A 23,848-nucleotide genomic window follows, 5' to 3' on the forward strand; every position below is an offset into this window, starting at 1 on the left:
TCCTTGCCCCATTCAACTCTTTCCTGGCTTTCAATGTTATTTCACGTGTCAGAATTTTAATCCAAATTCAGTCTCCCTCCTCAACTCCTTCTCCCAGTCTATAATCCCAGGCTCTTCCCCATTCTTTTTATCTGGACAGGCTCCCGTTTCCTCCAAAGCCCTTAGCAGCGAACCTGATTTCTCATTCTCAGCCTCTTCCCTGCTCCCAGCCTCTGTGCCCCATGGTTCCCCTTGCAGTACCAGTCTCCATTCCATCTGCTAGTGTCACCAAAGCAGTCTGTGCAATCTCTTACCCATCTTTGCAACGCATGAAGACCATAGCTCTCTTCAGAAGTCTTTTAAGGATTTAGTAGGCTGAATGCAAGATTAGTTTGCCAGACTGCAGCCTGACAGACATAGCTAAGTCAGGCTGGACTGGTAAGTCATTTTTCTCTGTTGTGGTTGGTTGTAGCTTTCTAACCCTGGATAGTACCAGTATCTTTTCTCAGTACTTGTTAAGCTTTTTAAACCTTTAATATCTGAGAACTCTGCAGTCACACAGTAAATTTAAGAACAGAGAAAAGCTTATGAAATATCATCAAGTAGAATAATACCGGCAAAGCCGTAGCAAAACAAGTCTTAAGAAAAGATGCTGTTAAACATCCTTTGTGCAATTATATTCTATATTTACCTTGCAATAATATTGTCAACGTAAAAACATATGCCACCAGAAATCTACAGTGGTAGCAATAACTAAGTACATTGATAATATTTTCGGTGAAAATTAAACATAAATCATCCCTCCCCTGATGTCACAGTTAAAGGATTAACTACAAATAGACAGAGCTAGAATGTACTATGGTAAAGGTAAGACAAGCTTATCACAGCAATGGCAACTGAGAACTATGGTACTTTCAAATACTAACTGCAACATGCAGCACTGTGACGCAGATCATCGTGTTTTATTGTGTCCACCTACAAATGGTCAAATACTTGTTTTTGAAGGAACAGAATATATAAAGCTTATGGAATCTTTAAATATCACTGCTTTGGATTTTTTATGGTGGTATTTGTCAAAAGTGAATGGTCTTTATTTGGCATACTGGAGTTGTGCAGGGGCAGTCACTACGCAGGACTGCTTTAATGCCCCCTAAAACCTGACCATGCAGTTCCCATCAAAAAAGACAGCTTCACAACCTTCTAAACTTTACCACAAAGACTGGCTTCTTCAGATGGTTCAGCTAGCTAAAGCTTCCCCAGGCCACTACAGGCTCTCTTGCCACTGATACTCTCTTCTCCCTCTTTTACCCACTGGCAGTCCTCCTGCTGGCAAGGAAAACATAAAAACTTTGCCGTCCTCTGAGCAGAAGACATTCTGCAGCCCAAAATCAACAGAAAGATGTATCAGAATTACACCTCAATTATAAGTGTTACAGTTATTTTTGATACTAATTCCATTCTACTTTCCATTATCTCTACTAACCTCTTAAAAACTCAAAATTAATTTATTTTTCCCTACTGATTTATCATTTCCATCTGACAAAAATTGATTCCCTTGCATCCCTCTGTTTCAGATCCAGCTAAAATGAATACATTTAAAATTTGCTTCCTTTGAGCTCTAGCAAGATCAAAGATGGTAACAGAGCTCTGGGAATCTTGCAAAATGTCTCAGTTAGCAGCCTGATAGAAGAAGGAGTATATTCTGAATTTTATTGTTTATTTTTTTGCAATAACAAAGGAGTAGATGTATAAATGGGTGAAAAAAGAAGAGATTTTTGAGAGCTTTATAAACAGAAGTAAATAAAAATCTTCAGCTAATTCAAGATACTCTAAATCATTTAGTTACACTCTCCACTGAGCTAAAATGGAGCTATAGTGTATTATTATTTAAAATTCTATATATTTTCTCACAATGAGACACAAATCTACTCATCTCTTCACAAAGATAAGTGTCCAGTAAAAGTCTAGAAGCAATTTTGCCCTATCTGATGAATATAAATAGATTCACTCACCATATTCTTCTCTCCCTTACTTAATACCCACTTCCATGAAATGAATGAACCAGTATTTTCAAAAGCCACACAGACATTATTCCACTCTGTGAAGAAATTTTTCTGTTTGGAAAATTTTCCTGATTAAAATATTCAGGACGACAGGCATAAATATCAGATTTTACTGTCATACTTATATACAGGTGGAAACCGAAGCGATCCCAATTAATAGGCTCCATAGTACTTAAATAATTTTGGAATTTTGTACTCCTTGTATTGAAACTGCTGTGTGTCATGTCACGTGCTGTCATGGCACAGCTAATTCAAGAAACATGAATGTGCTTTTTCACACAGGACTACCTTTATTTATCAGTTAGTTATTGTTTGTGAAAATTTCTGTTGCTTATGCTTCCATAGATACAAAATACTTTGTAAACTACATCTGCTGAAAATGGAAATATCCTTGTAAGACATAAGTAAAGAATGCCATGTTTTTCAATCAACTCTTAAAAATGCTCTATCCTGGCAAATCAAAGAAAAAGTAGGACTAGTAAACATTTACCCTGTATAGCTAATTTGTTTGCATTAAGAAAATTGTTGCCTTATGATTCATGTTTGTGTTCTGGAGTGGAAAATCCAAATAAAGCAAACCAAGATAATTCTGTGGCTATGATCCTTTAAAGTTTACAGAACAAAATGTGTTATTTTCTGAATTCCAGAATATTGAATAAGATGCTGTAATAGCCTTGATGTTTTCAGTATCACTTACAGTGAAGTAGTTCATAGGTCAGCATCCAGGTGTCTGAAAGTTTATATCCCTTATACTGGTCAGTGCCTTTTAAACTGATGTTAAGTAATTTTTAACAAACAGCTGTGAATAAATAATTGCAATTTGCAGTTGTTGATGAGCCTGTTGAAGAACAGCCACTATACAGACTTTGAGGATTACATTTAACTAAATGACAGTGATATTTAATATCGAGTAGCAACTTGAAGCTCTAAAATGAAATGTTTTCTAAAAAACAATAAAGCAAATACTTGGTGACAGTCCACTGAAGTACCTGCTTATTTCTATTTGGAATAATATGTATTGTAGAAATGATAAAATTCTTAGGATAATAAAGGTTATCAAGTAAATATTTTTGTGTTACCCCACCAGTATGTAACTTCACTAATTTACAAAGATTTTTACCAATATAGCTGAAAATATATTTGCAATGTAAAATTTCATTTTTCAAGAAGGTAAAATACTGACTCAGCTTTGGTTAAAAGTCTTTAATACAGGTAGTGTAAGATACTTTAAAAATATATACTGGACTTTGCTAGCATAAACTGATATATTATGTGGCCACTTTGCACAGGTGCAGAAAGGGTGGTCTCCACTTTCCTCCATCCAAAGACACTATTTCTGGTACATAAATTTCTTACAGTTTTAGTTATTTTTAAGATACTTGTTATTTACTTTTCATTATTTTTTTACATTAAATGATATTTTGGATTTCATTAACACACATTTAAGCAAATCTGGCATGACCAAATAGTAAAGTACTAGGTGGCTATGTAAAGGTGCCAGAGTGCTAGGTCCAGTTCCAGCCATGTCATGTATTTCCTTAATAAACTGAGACATAAATCTTTTTAGAAACTGAGTTAACTCTCTCTGTCTATTTAAATCCAAAACCTTTCCAGGGAAAGGTGTATCTTGTGGTGATAGCATCTCCCTACATGTTGCAACTGTGGAAAAAATAACATAGTACTAACAAAAATAGTAGTAATACAGTTCTTCCATGACTACATATAGAGGGAAACAAACTGAGAAATCTGACAAGGTTTTGGAATATTATTCTACTTATTTTGGGTGTAAATGACTCTTTACCACTTATTAGAATAAATCTATTCAGCTGCCTATAGGAACTGCATTTGGTATTACTTCTCACTATAATAATAGCAATTTTGTTTCTGTTTCATGCACATTTCTCTTACTGTTTTCTCCATCAGATTGATTTCTATTCACCAGCTTTGTCATTTTAGAATAAAACCATCTGATTAAAAGCAAATGAAATGAACAATACAGACATGAATTGTTGTAGTACTCCTAAGCTAAGCCTAATTGTTTATAGAGAAAACGTGCTGAACCAAAAATTCCAGAGACAACTAGCGTGGTTCAATTCCAAGCAGTCTTAAGGTAAACTTACAAAATTTCAATCAAAATTACAAATAGAAAGCTGTATAAACAGCATTTTCCTTTCTTTCCTCCTACAAATCCATGAAAAAATTGTGTGTAATGCCTGCATCCTAAACAGATATATACAGAAAACATTTCATAACAGCTATGAATCTACCAGAAGACCACCTCTGGATGCATAAAAAACATACTGAATAAAAGTGAGGATCTGAACTAACTTTGAAAATTTACAGCCATCTCTACTGTCCACCTCTCATTATAAAGACTGAAGGGCTGATGCTTGACTCCAACTCTTAGAGACTACAAAGGAGACCAAGAAAGCCTCAATATCAAACCATTCAGGATCTTTGAATGTGACACATGAACAGAGTCAGCACAAGTACAGCCACCCAGGTAATGTAGCAAAACTGTTAGAGAGTTGTATTACAGGGCAACAAGAAAAGAGTTTACTTCCCCTCACCTTTTTCTTCATTTTTACATTTTTGAAAATTGCATGAACTCTCCATGTTTTTGCAAACATTGCTCCAAATGCAGTTGTGTATCCCACTGTAAGAATCCATGTTCGGACCTAAAAATATATATATATAAAAAAAGACAAAGCCATTTAATTTTCAGTAGACAATATGGATATCACCATTCCAGCCAACTTTTTTTTCAAGACTTCAAAAAACTATTCAAAGAACTTCACAAAAATGTTGACATTTCAGAATTGCCTAATTCATAGCTTGCTTGCCTTTTTTCTCCTCCCTCCAGCCCCATCTCCAATTATAACAAATCTGGATGCTGAATTAACAATCAATTCCATACATAAAAATACAAGTCTTACAATATTCTGTATTTTTTTCTCACTTTTATTGTGTTCTGTGCAGACACAGGAAGGAACTAGTGGAGGAAACCAAGAGACTGAGACTGTAAAAGTATCCAGGGAGCCAATATTAACAGCAACGTTTTGAACAGAGGAGCAGAGAAGTTATTCAGACTAAATAAGAGGAAACCGTAGTATGTAACGTATGCATCCCTTAATGCAGCCCTTGAGCATGCTGGAAAGATGAGAGAAACTGACCTTAAATTATCATATAGGGGAAAATGGCAAGACAGGAACATAGACTTGGTGGGCAGACCTTTGGGGCAAGACCCGAATCAAAGATAGCACCTGCAATATTGGCCTAAGGAAAAGGAGATGGTGAGCTTACATAGAACGATGAAGTAATGGGACCCTGAGCTGGCCATAGCTTTGGCATAGACCTATCTAGACATTTTCCTCATAGGGAGCTTCCCAGAGAAAAGCAGAGATTTTAAAACTAACAAAGATTTGTCTTTAGAATGAAAATGAGTAGAATGATGATGACTTTTTTTTTTATTATTTTATTTTTTTTAAATAGAAAAACCTTATATTGACCAGGGAGGACAGAACACAAGTTACAAAAGCTTTTTGAGCAATTCCCCACCTGCCCACAGCATCCTTGAAAGTAGGTCCTCGCTTTCAGGCTTGGTTTCAACTAAGCCAGTGACTTTAAGGGTTGCAGGAAGCTCAGTGCGGCCCCTTCTAATTCCTTGGAAGTTTCTCTTTTCATTACCCTGGAGGTTTGGCTGTTTGAAAGCTTTTCTGCCCTGAACAGACCATTTTCTTCCCCAAAAAGGGGCTGAAGACTACAGAGCAGCGCAGGTGGAAAATCATGCAAGAGGTACCACAAGGAGCTGGAAGCCTACAGCTGAATCTGAGAGCCTGAGAAATCACAAGGAGGAGGATCAATGTCCAGCTCCCTCTAGAGATTCCACGTGGACTGGGCTGTCAAAAACGGAGAGTGCACAAAAGACAGCAAAGAAGTAAAAATAAAATGCTTTGTACATTGCAGATGGAAAAAACTGGGGGAGAGAGAACAGCTAAAGACAGGGAAGGCAAAGCTAGAAAAAGGGAAAGGCATCCTTGTTTTGGCCATGTTGGCCATGCATCCTTGGCCTGTAGAGCTGTTTTTTGATATAAAAGCCTGATTTATAGAAACTAGGAAATTCTGAGAAAGGATTTTGAAAAAAAATCTTTAGATGACCTAAAGGCAATGTTGTTCATTGGAAACTGGCTTAGCTTCACATCTGACTTCTGGAGAGTTTGGGATTTTTAATTTGTAACTTAATTTGTAACTTTAGGACATGCATATCGATGAGAAACTAGGCATTGTAGTAAGTTGCAAAACTTGGGATCTAAGATAAATATCAGGAATAATCAAAATGTTCCACTTCCAGATACATGTTATCTAGTTTTTGCCTTTTCAAAAATCTTCAGAATTTTCATTTTTGTATTCAAATAGTGATTCCCCCCCCCAAAAAAAAAAAAAAAATATTGTGTAGAATAGAAATTCTGAATTTTACTAAGCATTAGTGACTGGATATCAAGGCAGAAAAGAAAAAAAATGTATGATTCACTCCAAAAATGTTGATAAAACAGTAAGAGACATAAAATTACTACAGTTCCTTAAAATAAATAAATATGATATGTATCATCAATAATGGTGAATTAGTGAGAAAAGGGTACACACAGAAACAGCAGTTTGGGTCCTGGCAAAGAAGAGTGTATACAAATGGACACCCAAAAACTGTCTGAGAAGGCATATGGCCCAAACTGATAACACTGCACCATGCAGGGGGACACACCTCAAGTGTGGAAGTGTGAACTCCAGAGGTGCTGTCTCACCAGTGTGGGCATTGCCAGGTTGCAGAGATACACACAAGGGTACAAAGCCTACATCTCTTACAGGACAGGTGTGTATAGGGGAACCTGCACCCCCAGAAGAAAGGCTGGGCTGGTAACTCGTGTCCTGTGAGTGGGAGCTCTCTGCATGTAACTCAGCATGTGCATTTATTCAAAAATATTGGGAAAATATACAGGAGACTGTTTAGATATTTGTATGCATATATTAACATTTTATTAGCATCTGATGTTGTGGTTTATCTGTTGCATTTCTGATATTGACCCTGGAACGTATAGTTCACTGATTGCTGGTTAACCTTGATATTAATAAAACCAGTAACCAACTGCAATTAGATTCAAACTGCATGAGTTTTGCCACGTTGTGTCATTCTTGAATGGGATATTGAAAAAGAAATCCATAACCCCCCTGCAAAAAAAAAAAAAAGGTGGAATAGATAGGAATAGATATTTAGGTCAGAAAAGCATTATTTTTAACTCAAATATTTTTTCAAATCTTTGCCCATTAACTATCATCGTACATCATTATGCTAGTAACTTCAGTAAAACCACACGTAGATCAACTATGAGTGATTTAAAAAACATATTTCATGCCAACATGTTCATATTAGCGAGTTACATCTTTTTTGACTTCACATCAGTTGAATCGTGATAACCATATTCAGCATTCAATCGTTTTTGTTGTTATTAATAAGTATTCAGCTCGTTTGTGTACAGTTTAGTGACATATTTGGCAAACAGATACATGGTATTTTCATGTCTCTAATAAGACTGTTTTGTTCTCACTGAAACAGTAATTGCCTCTTGGGAATAGTATTAAATTCAATTATGCTCATAATATGTTTCTAACCTGATATTCAGAAAAAAATATTTCTAGCATGTTTGGTTTAAAAGTTTTTATGTAGTCCTGATCTGGATTGTGCAAATTAGAATAATATAACTATTGGCTATATTGGAAACATTCTAGCTTAAACATACCAGGAAATTTTGTCAAAATGAGATTGCTGTTGCTAAGAATGAGATGGTAAGTTTCAGATGAAAATAAATTTTTAATTTTGAAGAAAATTACCTCAAATTTGTCTCCTATAATTCATTAGTTATACTTAAATTATACTTAAAGCAAAATTAAAAAATTACAAAACAGCAAAAGCCTCTGAAATTCATACATCTGCCCATTTATATCATTAAATGTATTATACCTCCAAAATCTACTCATCTGAAAGAACACAATGAAAATAACTGGAGAGCATGACCATAATGTTATACAATCAATCAGCAATTCTCTTATGCTGGAAATTTTTAACAATGCATTTTGAAAGAAGAAGCTGAGGAGGATCGCCCTCCCCCGAGTACCGACCAAATGAGCAGGTAAGGCACCTCCTTAGAAGACAGGAAACTTGCATTCCAGTCCCTACTCCAAACTAGACACAAAACCTGACAACATTCTTATGCTTCTATAGAAGGGTAACATGCAAAAATAGCTACTGTTTATCTTTTTCTTAAAAGGTTAGATCATTACAAATTTCCTCATGCTTTCATTGAATTTTAGGATATACCTTCAATTATCTGCCTTTATTTCTTGGTTATTTCGGTTTTTTTAATAACATGTTTTAACTAACAGAATATCTCCTACAAATTTTTTTGTTATCCATCATTCAAAGACAACTCACAAGAGTCAAAGGAGATAATATGGCTTGGTATACAACAATCAAGTTTGTCTATGCAGATGCTAAAATGCAGTCTCCTACTTCTTTTTGCTTTATACTTCCTACACCTTTTTTGTTTGGGATGTATTTTTAAAAATACGATGTATGTACATGGAATTTGTGCTTCCTATAAATTACTTGACAGAACCTCTTACAGGTGCATAAATTATGATAAGAGAAAAAGCTAGAAATCACTTATTTAGTGGACAACACAGCTGACAACCACCAAACACTGAAAGTGTGTCTGCAAAGAAACAAACCATTCAGGGTAGTTTTGCAGACTTGGAACAGATATGATTTTTATTTAAAACAAACAAAAATGCACCTTTGTCAAATATTAGTGTTTGAACAAATGTTGTAATGTGTTTAAACAATGTAAGGTCCAGCTAAACAGTCACTGCATTTATGAACAAGATGCTCCTTACATCTTGTAGAAGCATTTATTTTCAACTTCCCTTTGCTGCAAAAAGCCTCTGTTTTAAACTTATCCATAAGGTCCTAAATAGCTTTTATTTTTTTAAGTAAGACTGTTCTTCCATCATAATAATAAGCACCGATAGCTTAACAGCCTTATATAAAGTTAATTCATTTTGAATCATATTTCTTTTCAACCTTGAGAGTATGCTGGCCAGACTACATTTTGAATGCTGCTATTTGATATCTTCACACAAATCTATCTGCATCTTTCCCATCATCTTGTTACGTGAATGGTGAAATGGTTACTATTTATATATCTGTGTAACAGACCCACAAGGTTATTTGATATTACAACTTGTTACTAATAAAAGAAGCCATCTAACAATGAATTAGTAAGGGGAAGTTAGTAAGTTGTGAAAACATTAGAAACATCCGGAACAAAGAATGAAAAGTCTCTCCTTGTTTATATACTCTAAGAATGAAGCTAACAAAGAAAAACACTATTTTGAGTACTGCTAACTTTCAGATAAACTTCAATATTATTTGAATTTATTTCAAATAATTTATTTTAATAAAATCCTATATAAAATTATAAAATAAGGTTATCTTGGGAAATGGGCTGAATTGATGAAAGGTAAAAAGCTTCATTTTTAAAGAAGTTCCATTGTTTTCCCATGTTTGAACATCACTGCATATGCATTCAGAAGGCCATACAGTATTGAGCTGACAATGAACACCTGGGAAGGTATTGAGCTCATGAAAGCAATAATAAAAATTTCAAATGCAGCTGATCAAGAAAGTGATGTATTTTACTCCCCTGTTAAGTTGAAAGAAAAAGAATACCTTCTGAACTGAGTATACTACGTATTCTCTTTTTTTTGTGTTGCAGCTTTAAATTTGCTATACTAATCCAGTTTGCTAATACTAAGCAAACAACAAGATGGGATTAAAGACACAGAATGAAGGATCAAAACTCCCACATATCAACACAAAGAACTTCCATGTGTTGCAAAAAGAGCTACAAACTTCTTATCACCTCTCCAAGTTACTTTTTTTTTTAATAACAGTTCTTTGAATAGAATAATGAAACAGCTTGTTTTTTTAGCAATGTCTTCTTTAGTTAGAAAAACATTTAGATTATGTTCCTGCAGAGGAGTCACTCAGATTTAAGAATCCTGAAAACCTAATTTTTACAATCTCAAGACCTTAATTTTAATGGTTTCTTTTAAATAAAAACATTCAAATCTTTCTTTCATAGGACTTGACAGCTGAGACACTCCCCAGCTTAGTTTATGAGACTCAGCTTGATTCATTTTGGGAATATCAATAATTATCCCATTTTGCAAACGTACCAGGTTGGAAGCTGCAGTACCCACAGGACTAGGTTGCAGCTGAACTTTAGTGCTGAGCAGCTTGGTGGCATCTTAAAAGTGACAAACGTGAGAATACACCATGCTGTGGGTTTAGCCCTGGAGAGTATAATTGTCTTTAAGCAGACAAATCTGTTGATTTCTGTGGACTACTCATGAGCTGAAAATTAAGCACCTTCTATTTTCCTGGCAAACTGGGGACATAAAGGATAATTACGATGAACAAAAATGTGTGCTCTCAACAAGTTACCATTGAGGCTTGACCCTGCTTCTATGAACCATGGCAAAATCCCCAGTGTGAGCACAGGCAGGCCACAAAGAATGAGTTCATCTATTTGAATTTTACTTTTCTCTTCTATATAAAACATTTTTTTACACGAATTCACAACTTTTAACTCATTCTTTAGAATCTGTGTGGCACTGACACGGTTCTTGTAAAACATAAGTGGCAATAACATTAGAGAATTTAATCCTGCTGTTTTCACATAAATTAAGTACAGTGGTTCTTCACATGCTGTGAGATCTCCTGTAGTGATTTCCTAATATATTTCAGACCATTTTTCAGAATTAATACATGAGTAGTGTAAAAGATATTACAATTGCTCCTGATTCTATAAGGAGGCTTGAAAATCTAGCTGTTGTCTTACTGAAGGAGAGACAAAATGTTCTAAAAATATTACCTTAATAAATCTCTGGCAAGGTTGTCATGTATTTGCTTCAGCATACGAAATAATTTTGTTTCAAGGATCTATTCAGCCTTGTAACTTTTGTTTTTGCTTTACCCCCCCTCCCCCCCAAAAAAAAAGTCATTTACTAAAATAGAAGCTGATCAGGCTCATGTTAAACTCAGTAATAGAATTGCCTTTGAATTAAATAGGAGTGAAATCCGCCTCAGACTGAACGATAGTGAGGACAGTTATGAAACTGATTATACAGAAAAGGGAGATTAAAATTAACAGCTAAACAATTAAGTAGGAAATAAACTAAAGAATACATGCAAAATTAAAAGGCCAGACTAAAGACACAAACAAAGGCTACAGTTTCCAGAGACAAAGAAATGGATTAGAGGTCCAAATCCTTCTGCAGTTCAGTAGAAACTGAGTGTCTATCTGTTGCTTTTTTCATTCTTGGCCAAAATTAAACAGTTTGAGGAAAAGTATCAGGCAAATATAAAGCCCCAAGAGGGGAGAAAACCCCAAAATCTATGGCAATGCCTAATGAGCATAAAGAGTATGAATAAGGAGTACATACATCATCAACTACTAACCAAATATCAAGGCTAGATGCTATTTGGTAGCACAGGGTCTAGTCCAAGTAGCTGTTGCCCAAAGTACACCAAGACAGCCACAGCTTCCAGGTGGCACTGCCCAGACATTTTCCTTTCAGTCAGCTTCCCCCAAAATGGTTAAACAGAGAAAACTCAAAGTGACAAGGCAAGACAAAGCAGGAATAAATAAATAGATAGAAGGTTCATACATCTTCTGCTCCCTGTTTACCAGTTAAAGCAAGTCCCTACTTCCAGAGCTGCTCTCGGCCAGCTCCATGACTTTCAGAGCTTTAGCAAATTACTCAGGATTTGCCTCACCCTGCAGCCTGCCCCCATTCCTAGAAAACTGTTCCATAACCTCTCACACCTGGTTTTCCTCCCTGCTCCTCACTGCAGTCTCTCAGTCTCTGTTGGATGTGGTTTTCACCATGTCCCTCCACTCTTACACCACCCTGCAATCCTCAACTTGCACAGTTTCAGGGTTTCCCAAGAAAAGGTGCAATGTAGACCACGGAATTCCACCCTGCCTAGCTGTTCTCTCAGCAGGGCAGACATAAGACTATGAAAAATCAGTAAAAAAGAACAAAACCTGCCTTTCACATTGCTACAAGATGCAGAGTCAAAAGTGTCCATGATCCATAACTATTAGCTGAAAAACCCTAAGCGCTTCTGAAGATCTGGAGACATTTAAAGGTCCCATTTTAAAGTACACTTTTAAGAAGGTAAGGTCTATAACATCTAGTGTTGCCATGAATGTACATGTTCTCAGGATGTCTGGTTGAGAGAAACACAAAGTCCAGTAGTCACACACTGCAGTAGGTAACTGGACTTTATCACTGGTATCTCTCCCCTTTCCCTCTCTCTTTCTGTATCTCCACCCCACCCTGCTGTTTGGTTCCTTCATTCCATACAAAGCCTGTTTCCAAATGCCTGCATCATAGCTGAGAGCAACCGACTGAAATCTGAAGACCTGGGCACAACCTGGGATGGATGAGGGCACCGTTGAACACCACAGGTGTGCAAAAACTTTCACACGCTGTTTACTTGATCCAAGGCAAAACACTGACAGGGCTAAGTGAGATCACCAGGAATCACAGAATACCTGCCTGGTTTTGGCAATTCATCTCAATCATTCTAATTAATGACATAAGATAAAGCATGCTTAATTTTTGTGTCTGTGTAAATTACAAGACTTAGATCCTCTTATCTGTGATATAACAACTATGCAGAACTCTGGAGTGCAAAGGAGACTGGTAGACAATTGCTATCTCCAGAAAACATATCTCCCAGAACAGTGTGATTCCTATACTGAACTATTCCAAACAGATCATTTGCCATCATTGCAATCACCCAGTGCAGCATACTCCCTAGGAGAAAGTGCTGCTACACATCAGGACTACCAGGACACAAAAGCAGAGCTGTTCAGTCTACCACTATCTAATACAACAGACCTTCCTGGTTGGAAACTACGGGCATTTTGCTGCAACCTGGAGTACCTAAACCCATCTTCTTTTCAGCCCCTACCTAACCAGTTATATCCAGAGAATATGGACATAATTTTATTTACCTGCTTGAGGGACATGCGTAACAGAGGAGGCTGTGCTCCTCCTTAGGGCCTTCGTAGCCTTTCATCAGTAGTAGTTCCAACTTGTGAAGACAGTACTCGTCTTAAATGTAAAGTGTGAAATTCTCAGTAGAATGTATTACAGCAGTCTAAATGTTATGATCATATCTAATATTCTCTCTATTTTAAGTATCTCTATTTAGTATGTCAGCTTAAACTCTATTCATAGGATGTATCACTGGCATTGCTAATTTTGAGTCTCTGTCTCCATATAATAAATGCTTCCATTTATTTTTCCACTTGTTTGCATTTTTCCAGTTGGCATCACATCTTGTTTCACACCCGTACTTCTACCTTCTTTTTTGCTATGATACCATGGTAATTCTGAGATTAAAAACAAAGATAGATCATTCTCATTCTTTCTCTCTCCCTCATATCTGAAGCACTTTCTACTTTGGCATACATATGCATTTAATGAAATATTGTATTGCTTCTCCTTTTTCTGTAGAACCAAAAAAGTTGCTATTAAGTAGGCCATGATCTAATGGTTCTGTAATACACTGACCACTTTACCAGGATTCACTGCTTTGGAAGTTTCAATTCCATGTAATTGGAGTTTTATAATATGACAACTCATACTGATTTATATACTAAATCCTCCTACAACCAGTACTTTACAGAGTGGGAAATGGTGGTACAACTTATCAAAGAAATCCTTTAAAATTGTCAAGTGTTACTGGGCTAATTTTGGATGATGTTTCAATGTCCTTGAAATATTACAGCATAATACATATGCCATAAGTAGATGTAGGTTGTAGAAAAGTCAAAAAGACCAGCAATTCCAATGCACTTCACCCTCTAAACACTGTGTTGTAGAGGAATGAAGCTGGGTTACTTAACATTGATAATATACAGCTGTGGGCTGGCTTCAGGGGCGGTGGGTTGGCCGATGTAGACAAGGTGCAGCTGTGGTGGGTTCTGTTAAGGGGTTGGGCAGCCAATGAAGAGGGAGCAGCCAGGGAAGAGAGAGGAGGAAGAAGCAGAGAGAAGAGAGAGGGTGAGCGTGTGCCCTGGGTGAGGAGAGACCAGGAGGCAGCAGAGGGACTGGCATGAAGAGTGTGTTGGTATGTGGTGGTAAAAGACCTTGTTGCAGCTGGCTAGCTTGGAGAGTGCTGCAATACTGTGCTATAGAGGAAGCACACACAATAGATTTGGAATGTAATAGCTACAATTTAGACACCATTTTTCCTGAATTTTGTGGGTGGACACAGGAATATTTAAGGACCTCCTATAAGTGTTGTCAAAAAACCCCAGAATATTAAATAGATATCATATGTAACATACCTAATTACATAAAGTTGCTATTGTATACATACTGCTACTCAGGTGAGATCTAATAGCTTCTGAAATACAGAAGACAAAGAGGGTGATTACTTGGCTTAGAGAGGGGATAACACTAATGACAGCTTTTTAGGTTTTTCATGCGCTTATAAAAACTGAATCAAAATTTTTACTCCCCCCCCCCCCAAAAAAAAAAAAAAAAAAAATATCTCTCCCTTCACTGACATGACTTTTCTCCATGCCTGGGGTGTAGTTGTTACACCCACAAGTTTTTGTCTCCATGGGTTCTTATGATCACCCTCCATTGTAGCTGGTTCTCTTAAAGACTAAGCCACAGTCTTAACTAAAATGGGAATTTTTAACTAATCTTTAATATTGCTAGAATGGGTAATCAAAACCATGCATTTCCAGTTAAATGGATGATCAAGAGAGATTTATGTTGGTCTGATCCTATAAGAACCTGTATCTGTAAGTAGTCCTTATGAAACCACTAAGCATATTGCCTATATGAAAATACAGATGTTCATGACGCGGGGCAGAACATATATGCTGTATCCAGCGCTAGTAGATGTTTTGGGGAGAAAGGAGGAGACGCAGAAGAGCTGCTGAACAGAAGAATGGATTTGTGTCCCATATTTATGAATCCCCCAGCATTAATTCAGTTTTCTAGATATAAGGAAAGTGCATTGCCACAGTCAATAGTGGCCATGTAAAGATGATTCTAAGAGAAGCATAAGCTATCCCACAGACAAAATTATAAATGGAGGAAGAAATTTTGTAAGAATTGTTTTAATAAGCAGAAGGCTAGATAGGTTGCTTCTGAAGGGTTTCTTGCACCTATGAGTGTAATACTAATTGCTGAGAGAGCTGGGATTCCTAAGTTAAATCAGTAGCCGTGCACAGGAAAGCACAATTAGAAATGTTTCTGCTCTGAACTGAACCTGGAAAGCCTAGACTGGGGAGAAATCTCCCAGACTCTGCTCTATTGGTATAAAATGTAAGTATGCTAAAAAAAAAAAATCAATCACTGTTCAAGGCATGTGGTGATAGTTCTTAATCAAAGTTGGCTTTAAGAACACAATGTTCTCCCCCACCCCTTTCTTTTAGTGGTCAATTAAGTCAGGTAGTTATCTTACTCGAGTGCCCATCTAGAACTTTCCCTCTTCGGCAGACAGACTTAACGTAATGTGACAAATGTGACAAATTGGAAAAAAAGAAGAGACATGTAAGATAAGACAGAACAAAACAGCCCTCACTTAAATTTTGTTGCATTTAGAATATGAGAGTAGTAGTTACATTTTCAGAAACAAATTAGGGAAAAATCAGCAGAGATGTTCTCGCTCAGAGGCACAGGATTTTGAATGTTGGTTCATTTTTCAGAGTTAAGACTGAGCTGTTTCGCATTTAAAGGAGGACTTAAATGTACTTTTATATAGCTAAATCTGGATGGAAACCTGTTCCCCAGAACAACTCTGTGCTGGTGAGTACCTCTGGTTCCTACTTTCTTTCCTTCTGTTCAGCTGTACTTGGCTGCTTCAAGAAACGGGTTGTAGCCTAGTCATACAATGGCCCACAGCCTGGCAGTGCAGTCAGGGGCTCTGAACACAAGGCCCTCCAGGCTGAGCAGACAGCAGGACCTAAAATTTGCTACTCCTGCCACCAGATTCTTCTGCAACAGAGGGTAAGAAAAGAATAGGGATTGACATCAACAACTGACTTCCTAATGACACTTCTGCTCCATTAGAAGCTGTTTCACAAAAAAGGGCATAATTGCTGGATAAAAAATGGATGTTGGCATCTTCCACTTCCTATTGGCTCCTATGTATTCAGAGTTACAGTCTGGGAGAGGTGAACAGGATCATCCTTCTACAGCCTTTGAGGCACTTCTTTCTACTAGCTATATAGAGGATTTGCACTCTAGCTGTTGGAAGACTGGATATTCTCTCCTTCTTTCTTTTGCTGCTAACATTTAGGTGTCTAAAATACAGCTGTGTCCAGGCCCAACTAAGGAAGCTAAGACTGTGCACAGAAAATCTTGTATTTTCACCCATACTTTGTCTAGTGCATCTTGGCATGTATTAAAGACATCTCTAGTGCTTTGAAATGGTATAACTGAACATGTCACATGATGTTTCACTTCTGTAATGGCTCTAGTCAGTATGGAGGATTTCAGTTGAAATATTGGGATATATCTGCACGAACTAGCTTTAGGCATCCAACTTTCATGCTTTGAATTATTCTCTGGAAGTAAAGTTTCTCTCTCTCCAGTGATGACAGCAGAAATTCAAACTCCTAAAAAAAGATGATGTGAACTGCAACTTTTTAGAGACTTCAAGAAGGATCAAAACCACAGTAAGGATAACTCCTGAGCAAGTCTGATATTCTTAGACAATGGGCAAAGCACAGTCTTGAATTTTTTTGAGAAAATATTTGATAAATTTAAATGTTGTTTGTATTGGTTTTGGAAGGAATATACTTGCAGTGAAGTTCTTTCCCTTTCTTTGAAATGGCCTCTGTCAGTCAGGCTGCATACTACAGTGAGCAATTAAGACATTACAAGTTTCTGCATGGACATATTTAATTTGGTTTGAGTTGCTTGTTTTGCTTCAACTAGAATATATTCTACATGGATCTAGGCTTGTGTGAGTTTATAGCGTAGTCTGGAAATAATACTAGAAGTCTTTGGAGATTCAGCCAAAAGGATTGAGTAAAAACATTTGGACAAGCAGCAGTCATGAAGTCTAAAATAATAAAAAAATCTACAAAGAAAACATAGTAGCTTCACAGATATTATTAATCATCATGCTATGAACATAACCTTTAATAAATCAACTTAATTTATATAATTTCAAAACAAGAAAGCATATCTACTCTTTTAGTGTGAGACCAAATCCCCAATGTACCTGAAGCTTTCATTAATAATCATACAGTTTTGTGCATGTTTTAGAATTTGGTCCCAGAAAACATTTCAGGAAAGGACTAAAAGAATCAGTGATTAAATGGAATGAGACATCCAACTACTGAACTTTTCTGTTTACATTTCTTGCAGAGCTTCCTGTAAGACTATCTTCAACTAGAATATATGGAATTACTTACTGTGCAAAGTGTCTCAAATGTCTTTTCGGAGACAAAGGATCCATCAAGACCAAAAAGAAAAATAGATGCATAAGAAAGCATCCCTCCAAGGATAATAAGGTTGTTCATGTAGGGACTGGACATCTTTATTAGTCTATAGACAAAAGGTGATAGTGCATTAAAGAGGAAGTGATTACTTCTAGGTTATTAAAGCAATAAAGAAGAGCTTTTTGTAATCAGGCAAACAGATAACCCTTCTTGTAGAACTCCATGCAATCTATAGGCATGCACACTATTTGATATTTTATAAAGTCTAGCATTGTTTCAGGTTTTTTGAATGTTTAGTATAAAGATCTCCTATTTTACTGATGGATTAATTAGGTAGTTAATGTTAATTGCAGACAGTCAAACATAAATAAAAAAATTACACTTTCCAGACAGTATAAAAGAACTTGTCTTAACAGACAGACAATCTGTTTCAGTGTGAATATATTACACAGTCATTTCAATTAAATAGTTCTAAAATATAATCTTTCCAGTTTTAACATTTTCCTTATATATGTACACACATATATATGAGACAGACTCTATAAACATGGTATTTAAATATGAAAGAAGTAGTGACAGATGTAACATGAGTGTCTTACTTCTGATTTCTGTTTTTGATGTTAAAGAACAAGAAAGCACTGGCCATTATCATTCCTAGGATGGTGAGGGCAGAGAGGATGCTGTAGAGAGGCAGGGAGATCTTGCGTAGCTCCTCTTGGATAATTGTTTTGTCCTTTGGAGGCTCAAGGCCTAGAATTACAAGAAGAAAAAAAGGCTTAAAGTTCAGCCAGATGTAAATTTTCTATAAGAAGATTTGTCTCTCCTAAGTACTATACCTCAGTTTAGCAATTTTGAACCACATCAGTAGCTGATGAAATCATTGACTTGGACAGACATATGTTAGTCACATTGATTGATAAGAAGGTTTGCATTTCTGGAGCAGGTAAGCATCCTCTTTGGAAAAAAACCCCACAAACCTACAGCAAAACCCTAATGCAGAACCCTGTAAAATATATGCTAACTATCCTCATTTTAAAGTGTAAATAAACACTAAAATGCGTACTATGACTGTAAATTTTACCAGGAAGCTATATTTCCCTGAAACAAGTGACAGACCAATGAGCAGAAAACAGAAAGCATTGTTCTCTGCACATTCTGATTATTATCAGGGCAAATTCAAACTGCCTGTCTAGATACCTACCACAGCTGGAGACCAGCTTTGGTGTGGCAACACTGGGGCAGGGACTGACAGCTCTGAGGGGCTGAAATAGGATCCTGGGCTGTGGGCAGGGTGAGAGAAGTCTCAGGAGGTACAGGAGGTTGAGGGCTGTTGGTGCCATCAGGATTCTACAGTATGGAACAATATGGAAAAATGAACAGCAAAGGTTTTATGGGGACAGACCCACTTTACAAATCCCTGCAGATGTGGACTTCAAAGCCTGAACCTAAAAACTCTGTTTAAAGCCATGTGCTTGATCGACAGCCAGCTCCCACTAATTAAAGGCTTCTCAGTTTAATGAGAAAGATTACTTTCCGACAACTGTAATAAAGCTCTGCATCCCCTACTTCCTACACTCCATTTTACCTGCGTACTAAATTTTCCCTTGGTGCAGGGGACTGGCAAAAGGTCTTTTCCATCACCACCTTCCTTCAGAAGGGGATTTGTGTGCCCTACAGTGCCTCAGCCTGTCCTTTCACATCAGCTCTCCTTTACTGGATGCAGGGGGGGTGGGGGAACGTTGCCACAAAGGCTGAGGTACGTAATGCTTTCTTTGCCTCAGCCTTTAACAGCAAGACCAGCTTCCCTCTGGGTACTCAGCCCCCTGAGCTGGAAGGCAGGGATGAGGGGGAACAGAATGAAGTCCCCACAGTCCAGGAGAAATGGTTACTGACCTGCTGATCCACTCAGATGTGCACAAGTTGATGGAGCCAGATGGGATCCACCTGACGGAGCTGGCAGGGGAGCTCGCCAAGCTCATTTATCAATAGTCCTTTAAACTGGGGACATTCCAGAAGACTGGAGGTTGGCCAATGTGACACCCATTTACAAGAAGGGCAGGATGGAAGATCTGGGGAACTACACCTGTCAGCCTGACCTCGGTGCTGGGGAAGGTTATGGAGCAGATCATCCTGTGTGGCATGAGCAGGACAACCAGGGGATCAGGCCCAGCCAGCGTGGGGTTACAAAAGGCAGGTCCTGCCTGATGAACCTGATCTCCTTCTATGACAAGGTGACCTGCCTAGTGGATGAGGGAAAAGCTGTGGATGTTGTCTACCTGGACCTTAGCAAAGCCTTTGACACTGTCTCCCACAGCATTCTCCTGGAGAAACTGGCTGCTCATGGCTTGGACAGGTGTACTCATCACTGGGTTAAAAGCTGGCTGGCTGGCTGAGCCCAAAGAGTGGCAGTAAATGGAGTTACCTCTGACCTGCAACTGGTCACAAATGGTGTTCCACATGTCTCAGTATTGGGGCCAACTCTGTTTAGTATCTTTACCGATGATTGGGATGGAGGTGATTGAGTGCACCCTCACTAAGTTTGACACCAAGCTGGGCAGGAGTGTTGATCTGCTTGAGGGCAGGAAGGCTCTTCAGAGGGATCTGGACAGGCTGGACTGATGGGCCAAGGCCAGCTGTGTGAGGTTCAACAAGGAGAAGTGCCGGGTCCTCCAGCTGGGTCACAACAACTCCACGCAACACTACAGGCTTGGGGAAGAGTGGCTGGAAAGCTGCCTGGTGGGAAAGGACCTGGAGGTGCTGGTGGACAGCCGGCTGAACATGGGCCAGCAGTGTGCCCAGGTGGCCAAGAAGGCCAATAGCATCCTGGCTTATTATCCCCCACAGTGTGGCCAGTAGGACCAGGTGAGTGATCGTCTCCCTGTATTCGGCACTGGTGAGGCCCCATCTTGAATCCCGTATTCAGTTCTGGGCCCTTCACTGCAAGAGGGACATTGAGGTGCTGGAGCACGTCCAGAGAAGGGCAATAAGGCTGGTGAAGGGTCTGGAGCACAAGTCTCATGAGGAGCAGCTGGGGGAACTGGGGTTGGTTGGTCTGGAGAAAGGGACACTCAGGGGTGACCTTACTGCTCTCTACAGCTGCCTGAAAGGAGGTTGTAGGCAGGTGGGGGTTGGTCTCATCTCCCAAGTAAAAAGCAACAGGACAAGAGGAAACAGCCTCAAGTTACACTGGGGAGGTTTCAGTTGGATATTAGGGAAAAATTCTTCACTGAAAGGGTGGTGAAGCGCTGGAACAAGCTGCCCAGGGAGGTGGTGGAATCACCATCCCTGGAGGTGTTTAAAAAACGTATAGATGGCGGTGCTTAGGAACATGGTTTAGTGACGGACTTGGAAGTCCTGGGTTTACAGTTGGGCTTCATGATCTCACAGGTCTTTTCCAACCTAAACGATTCTATGATTCTACGTCTACCACACAGGGCCAAGCAGCTTCATTTCACAAAATTGCTGCACAGGCAGAGATCTGTGGACCCACTGACCACAGAGCTGTAAGTAACTGACTGGCAGCTGCCATAGCTAAATTTGACATTCACTCTTCTGCTTTGCACCTAGAAGAATGTTCAAGGATTCATACAATAAAATAGCTTTATCTCTATTAGTTTAGCTGAAACAATTCAGACAATGGATATTTGCTATCCTTCAGTCTTTATGCCCAACATTTCTGAAAAAAAATTTCCTTTTAGGTGATCACAATAAAGTGACAGTAAAGGCACCATTTGCCAATTTGATATTGGAGAAAAGTACCTGAGATTTCCTCCATTTCCCTTTCCCACCACAGAGCACACATTTACAATGCATGACGCTTCACAAAATTAGGCAACAAGTACCTAGCCAAAAATACAACAGTGCACATGCCTGAATTAAAAGAACTGATGTTAAAGGAAAAAAAAACCACTCTGCTGTATGTAAAATATACAGGATATACTGCTGATTTGTATTTATTAAATATAAACAACCCGTGATTCTATAAAATTTAATTTTTTTTATTTGTGCAATGGCTATTCAGTTCTATTGCTTCTAATATGAATTATTGTTCGTTTGTGTGCAATTTTATGCAATGGTTTAAACAGGGTTATATTTACTACTCCACATTTTAAATACTTAAAGTTACTAAGTTTTTTATACTACTTGGAAGACATAAAACCAGTGTCTTCCACATCAAATACCACCTCAATAAAAAGTTAAGGTGCGTAAATGGAGAAAGTTTCACTGTGAGTAACATAATACACATTAAGACAAATATAAGACAGGCTATGGGTGGAAGAAACACCAGATGTGGTCAGAAAAAGATCTAGGAGTCTGATCCTGAGAAAAGCCAAAACAGAGATTTTCCCCATCTTCTACTGTCTATGAAGGCATGGAATGACGAACAAAACCTGTCTCCTGTTACATGGTTCATCCTGCATATATTATCTGGAAATTAATTGTATTGAATTTGTATTCAAGTACGCCATCAGTTCCTCCTTGCAGCAAAAATAATCTGCTGGGTCCCATACTTTGGCAGCTGGGACAGATTCTGCACTCTTCATTCCCAAAGCCTCATTCTCCATGACAGTTGTGAGAAGTGCATGTAGCTGTGCTCTTTTAAGTCCTGCAAAGGATACCAAAAGGAAAGGTGGAAAGCTCCAACAGATGGACATGCAGCCATGAATTAGATCACTGCAGTGAAACTCCAGTCATGCTCATGCAGACCTTGGATGGTGGGACACTGGAGGCAGGTTTAGTAGAGCATGGGATACAGCAGCTTGGTACTCATCCACCACTCCCAGGGGAAACCAAACAGATCTCATTAAGCTGACTTTACTTATTAGCTTTAAAAATAATGTATATACCTATATTCAACAGGAGAGAACGTGAAAAATTCATTTCAACTGACATCTGGCTGTGATGATCATATGCTCAGAAAGCTGTGGGTATGCCTGCACTCCAACTGTTGTGAGGGCAGAGGAAGTCCCCACATTAACTATGGTGTAGCATGGGATACAAGATGGCAAGATACAGCAACATAGGCTATATGCCTGCTGTGGACTTTGGGAGTGCTGCTGGGCTGAACAGCCTCTCTGGCTGTGTTTCACATGGGCCCTTTTAAAGCTAGCCTTGGTATTTTAAAATTCTATTTTCTAACTGTCTAACAGACACCTCCCAAAGAAAAACAAACACCTCCTCCTTGTTGTGTGCAAACACAGCACACTAGAGCATCCTTCAGGTGAGACGAGCTGGGGGAGTGGGAATTGGGGATGAAACTAGAACATTATTGATTGGTAGAGATGAAATAGAAGACCTATCTGCAGCTTGTTGAAATATCAAAGAACGTTTGTGTACATATATGAATTTGAATTTGTCATGGTCATTGGAATGAAAAACAAGTACACAATATCAAAACATATATCAAAAAATTCTCCTATTTTTCTTAAGCACAGCTCAGCTCCCTTTCTCTTCACACAGTGTCATAGCTTTTTGATATTAAAACTCTTAAAACAGTTCTTTACCAGCACACAGTATTACAAACTATATGCAGTTATCCATGTCATTCCTGTACCTCTTTCCAGTTTTCTCTCCTACCTTGGAATCTGATGCTATTGTTGATTATTTCCAGCGTGTCAGCCACAGCATTGTACTCTCCCACCTTCACTTCCTTTCTTTCTGCAGAGACACAGACAAAAGTGATTGTTTATGGCAGTTCATATGTTCTCAATTATTTAACTGATTTTGCCTTCTTTTTTGACAATACGTCAAAGGAAAAGAAATATGCAAGAACAGTGCATGAATTATTAAAGCAGAATGCCAGGCAGCTAACATCATTACAAGAAGTATTTCTAATTCTTTAAAGAAATGCAAAGTATTTTCAAGAACTCATTTACATAACCAGGGAATTGTTGTTATCGGGCACAGACATCTCCAGCTTAAAGATCACACACTTACTGACTGGCTCACACAATGCAGGACATTTTGCTGGGAAAACAGACATGGCTAAATCACACATTCCACTCATTTAAACAACTAGGACTTCTTGTTTAGTGAAGCATTTCCCAGGGGACTCACAGTGGCAGGCTCCAACCAGTACGGAGTAGACTGGCTTATTAATTGATACTCTGGGAATCTAATCTCTTATTCTGACTGGGAATTAACAACTCATTAGTACCCTGACTGCAAGACATACAATGTCACGTAAATAAAGCCAACATGCAC

At 38.2% G+C, this 23,848-nt stretch overlaps 1 protein-coding gene across 2 annotated transcripts in view; it reads right to left on the bottom strand.

The window, feature by feature from the left end:
• The window catches only part of GABBR2 (gamma-aminobutyric acid type B receptor subunit 2), a 487,779-nt gene that overhangs the window by 151,977 nt on the left and 311,954 nt on the right, over nucleotides 1-23,848 (bottom strand). For both annotated transcript variants that reach the window (XM_055706084.1, XM_055706085.1), the window contains exons 9-12: nucleotides 23,222-23,302; nucleotides 18,244-18,394; nucleotides 17,618-17,750; nucleotides 4,613-4,720 (exon numbers count right to left, since the gene is read on the bottom strand). In XM_055706084.1, the coding sequence (XP_055562059.1) occupies nucleotides 4,613-4,720; nucleotides 17,618-17,750; nucleotides 18,244-18,394; nucleotides 23,222-23,302 (473 nt within the window). The remainder of the gene's footprint in view (nucleotides 1-4,612; nucleotides 4,721-17,617; nucleotides 17,751-18,243; nucleotides 18,395-23,221; nucleotides 23,303-23,848) is intronic.

Source organism: Falco cherrug, chromosome 3 (genome assembly GCF_023634085.1).
Source record: "Falco cherrug isolate bFalChe1 chromosome 3, bFalChe1.pri, whole genome shotgun sequence".
Classification (NCBI taxonomy): Eukaryota; Metazoa; Chordata; class Aves; order Falconiformes; family Falconidae; genus Falco; species Falco cherrug.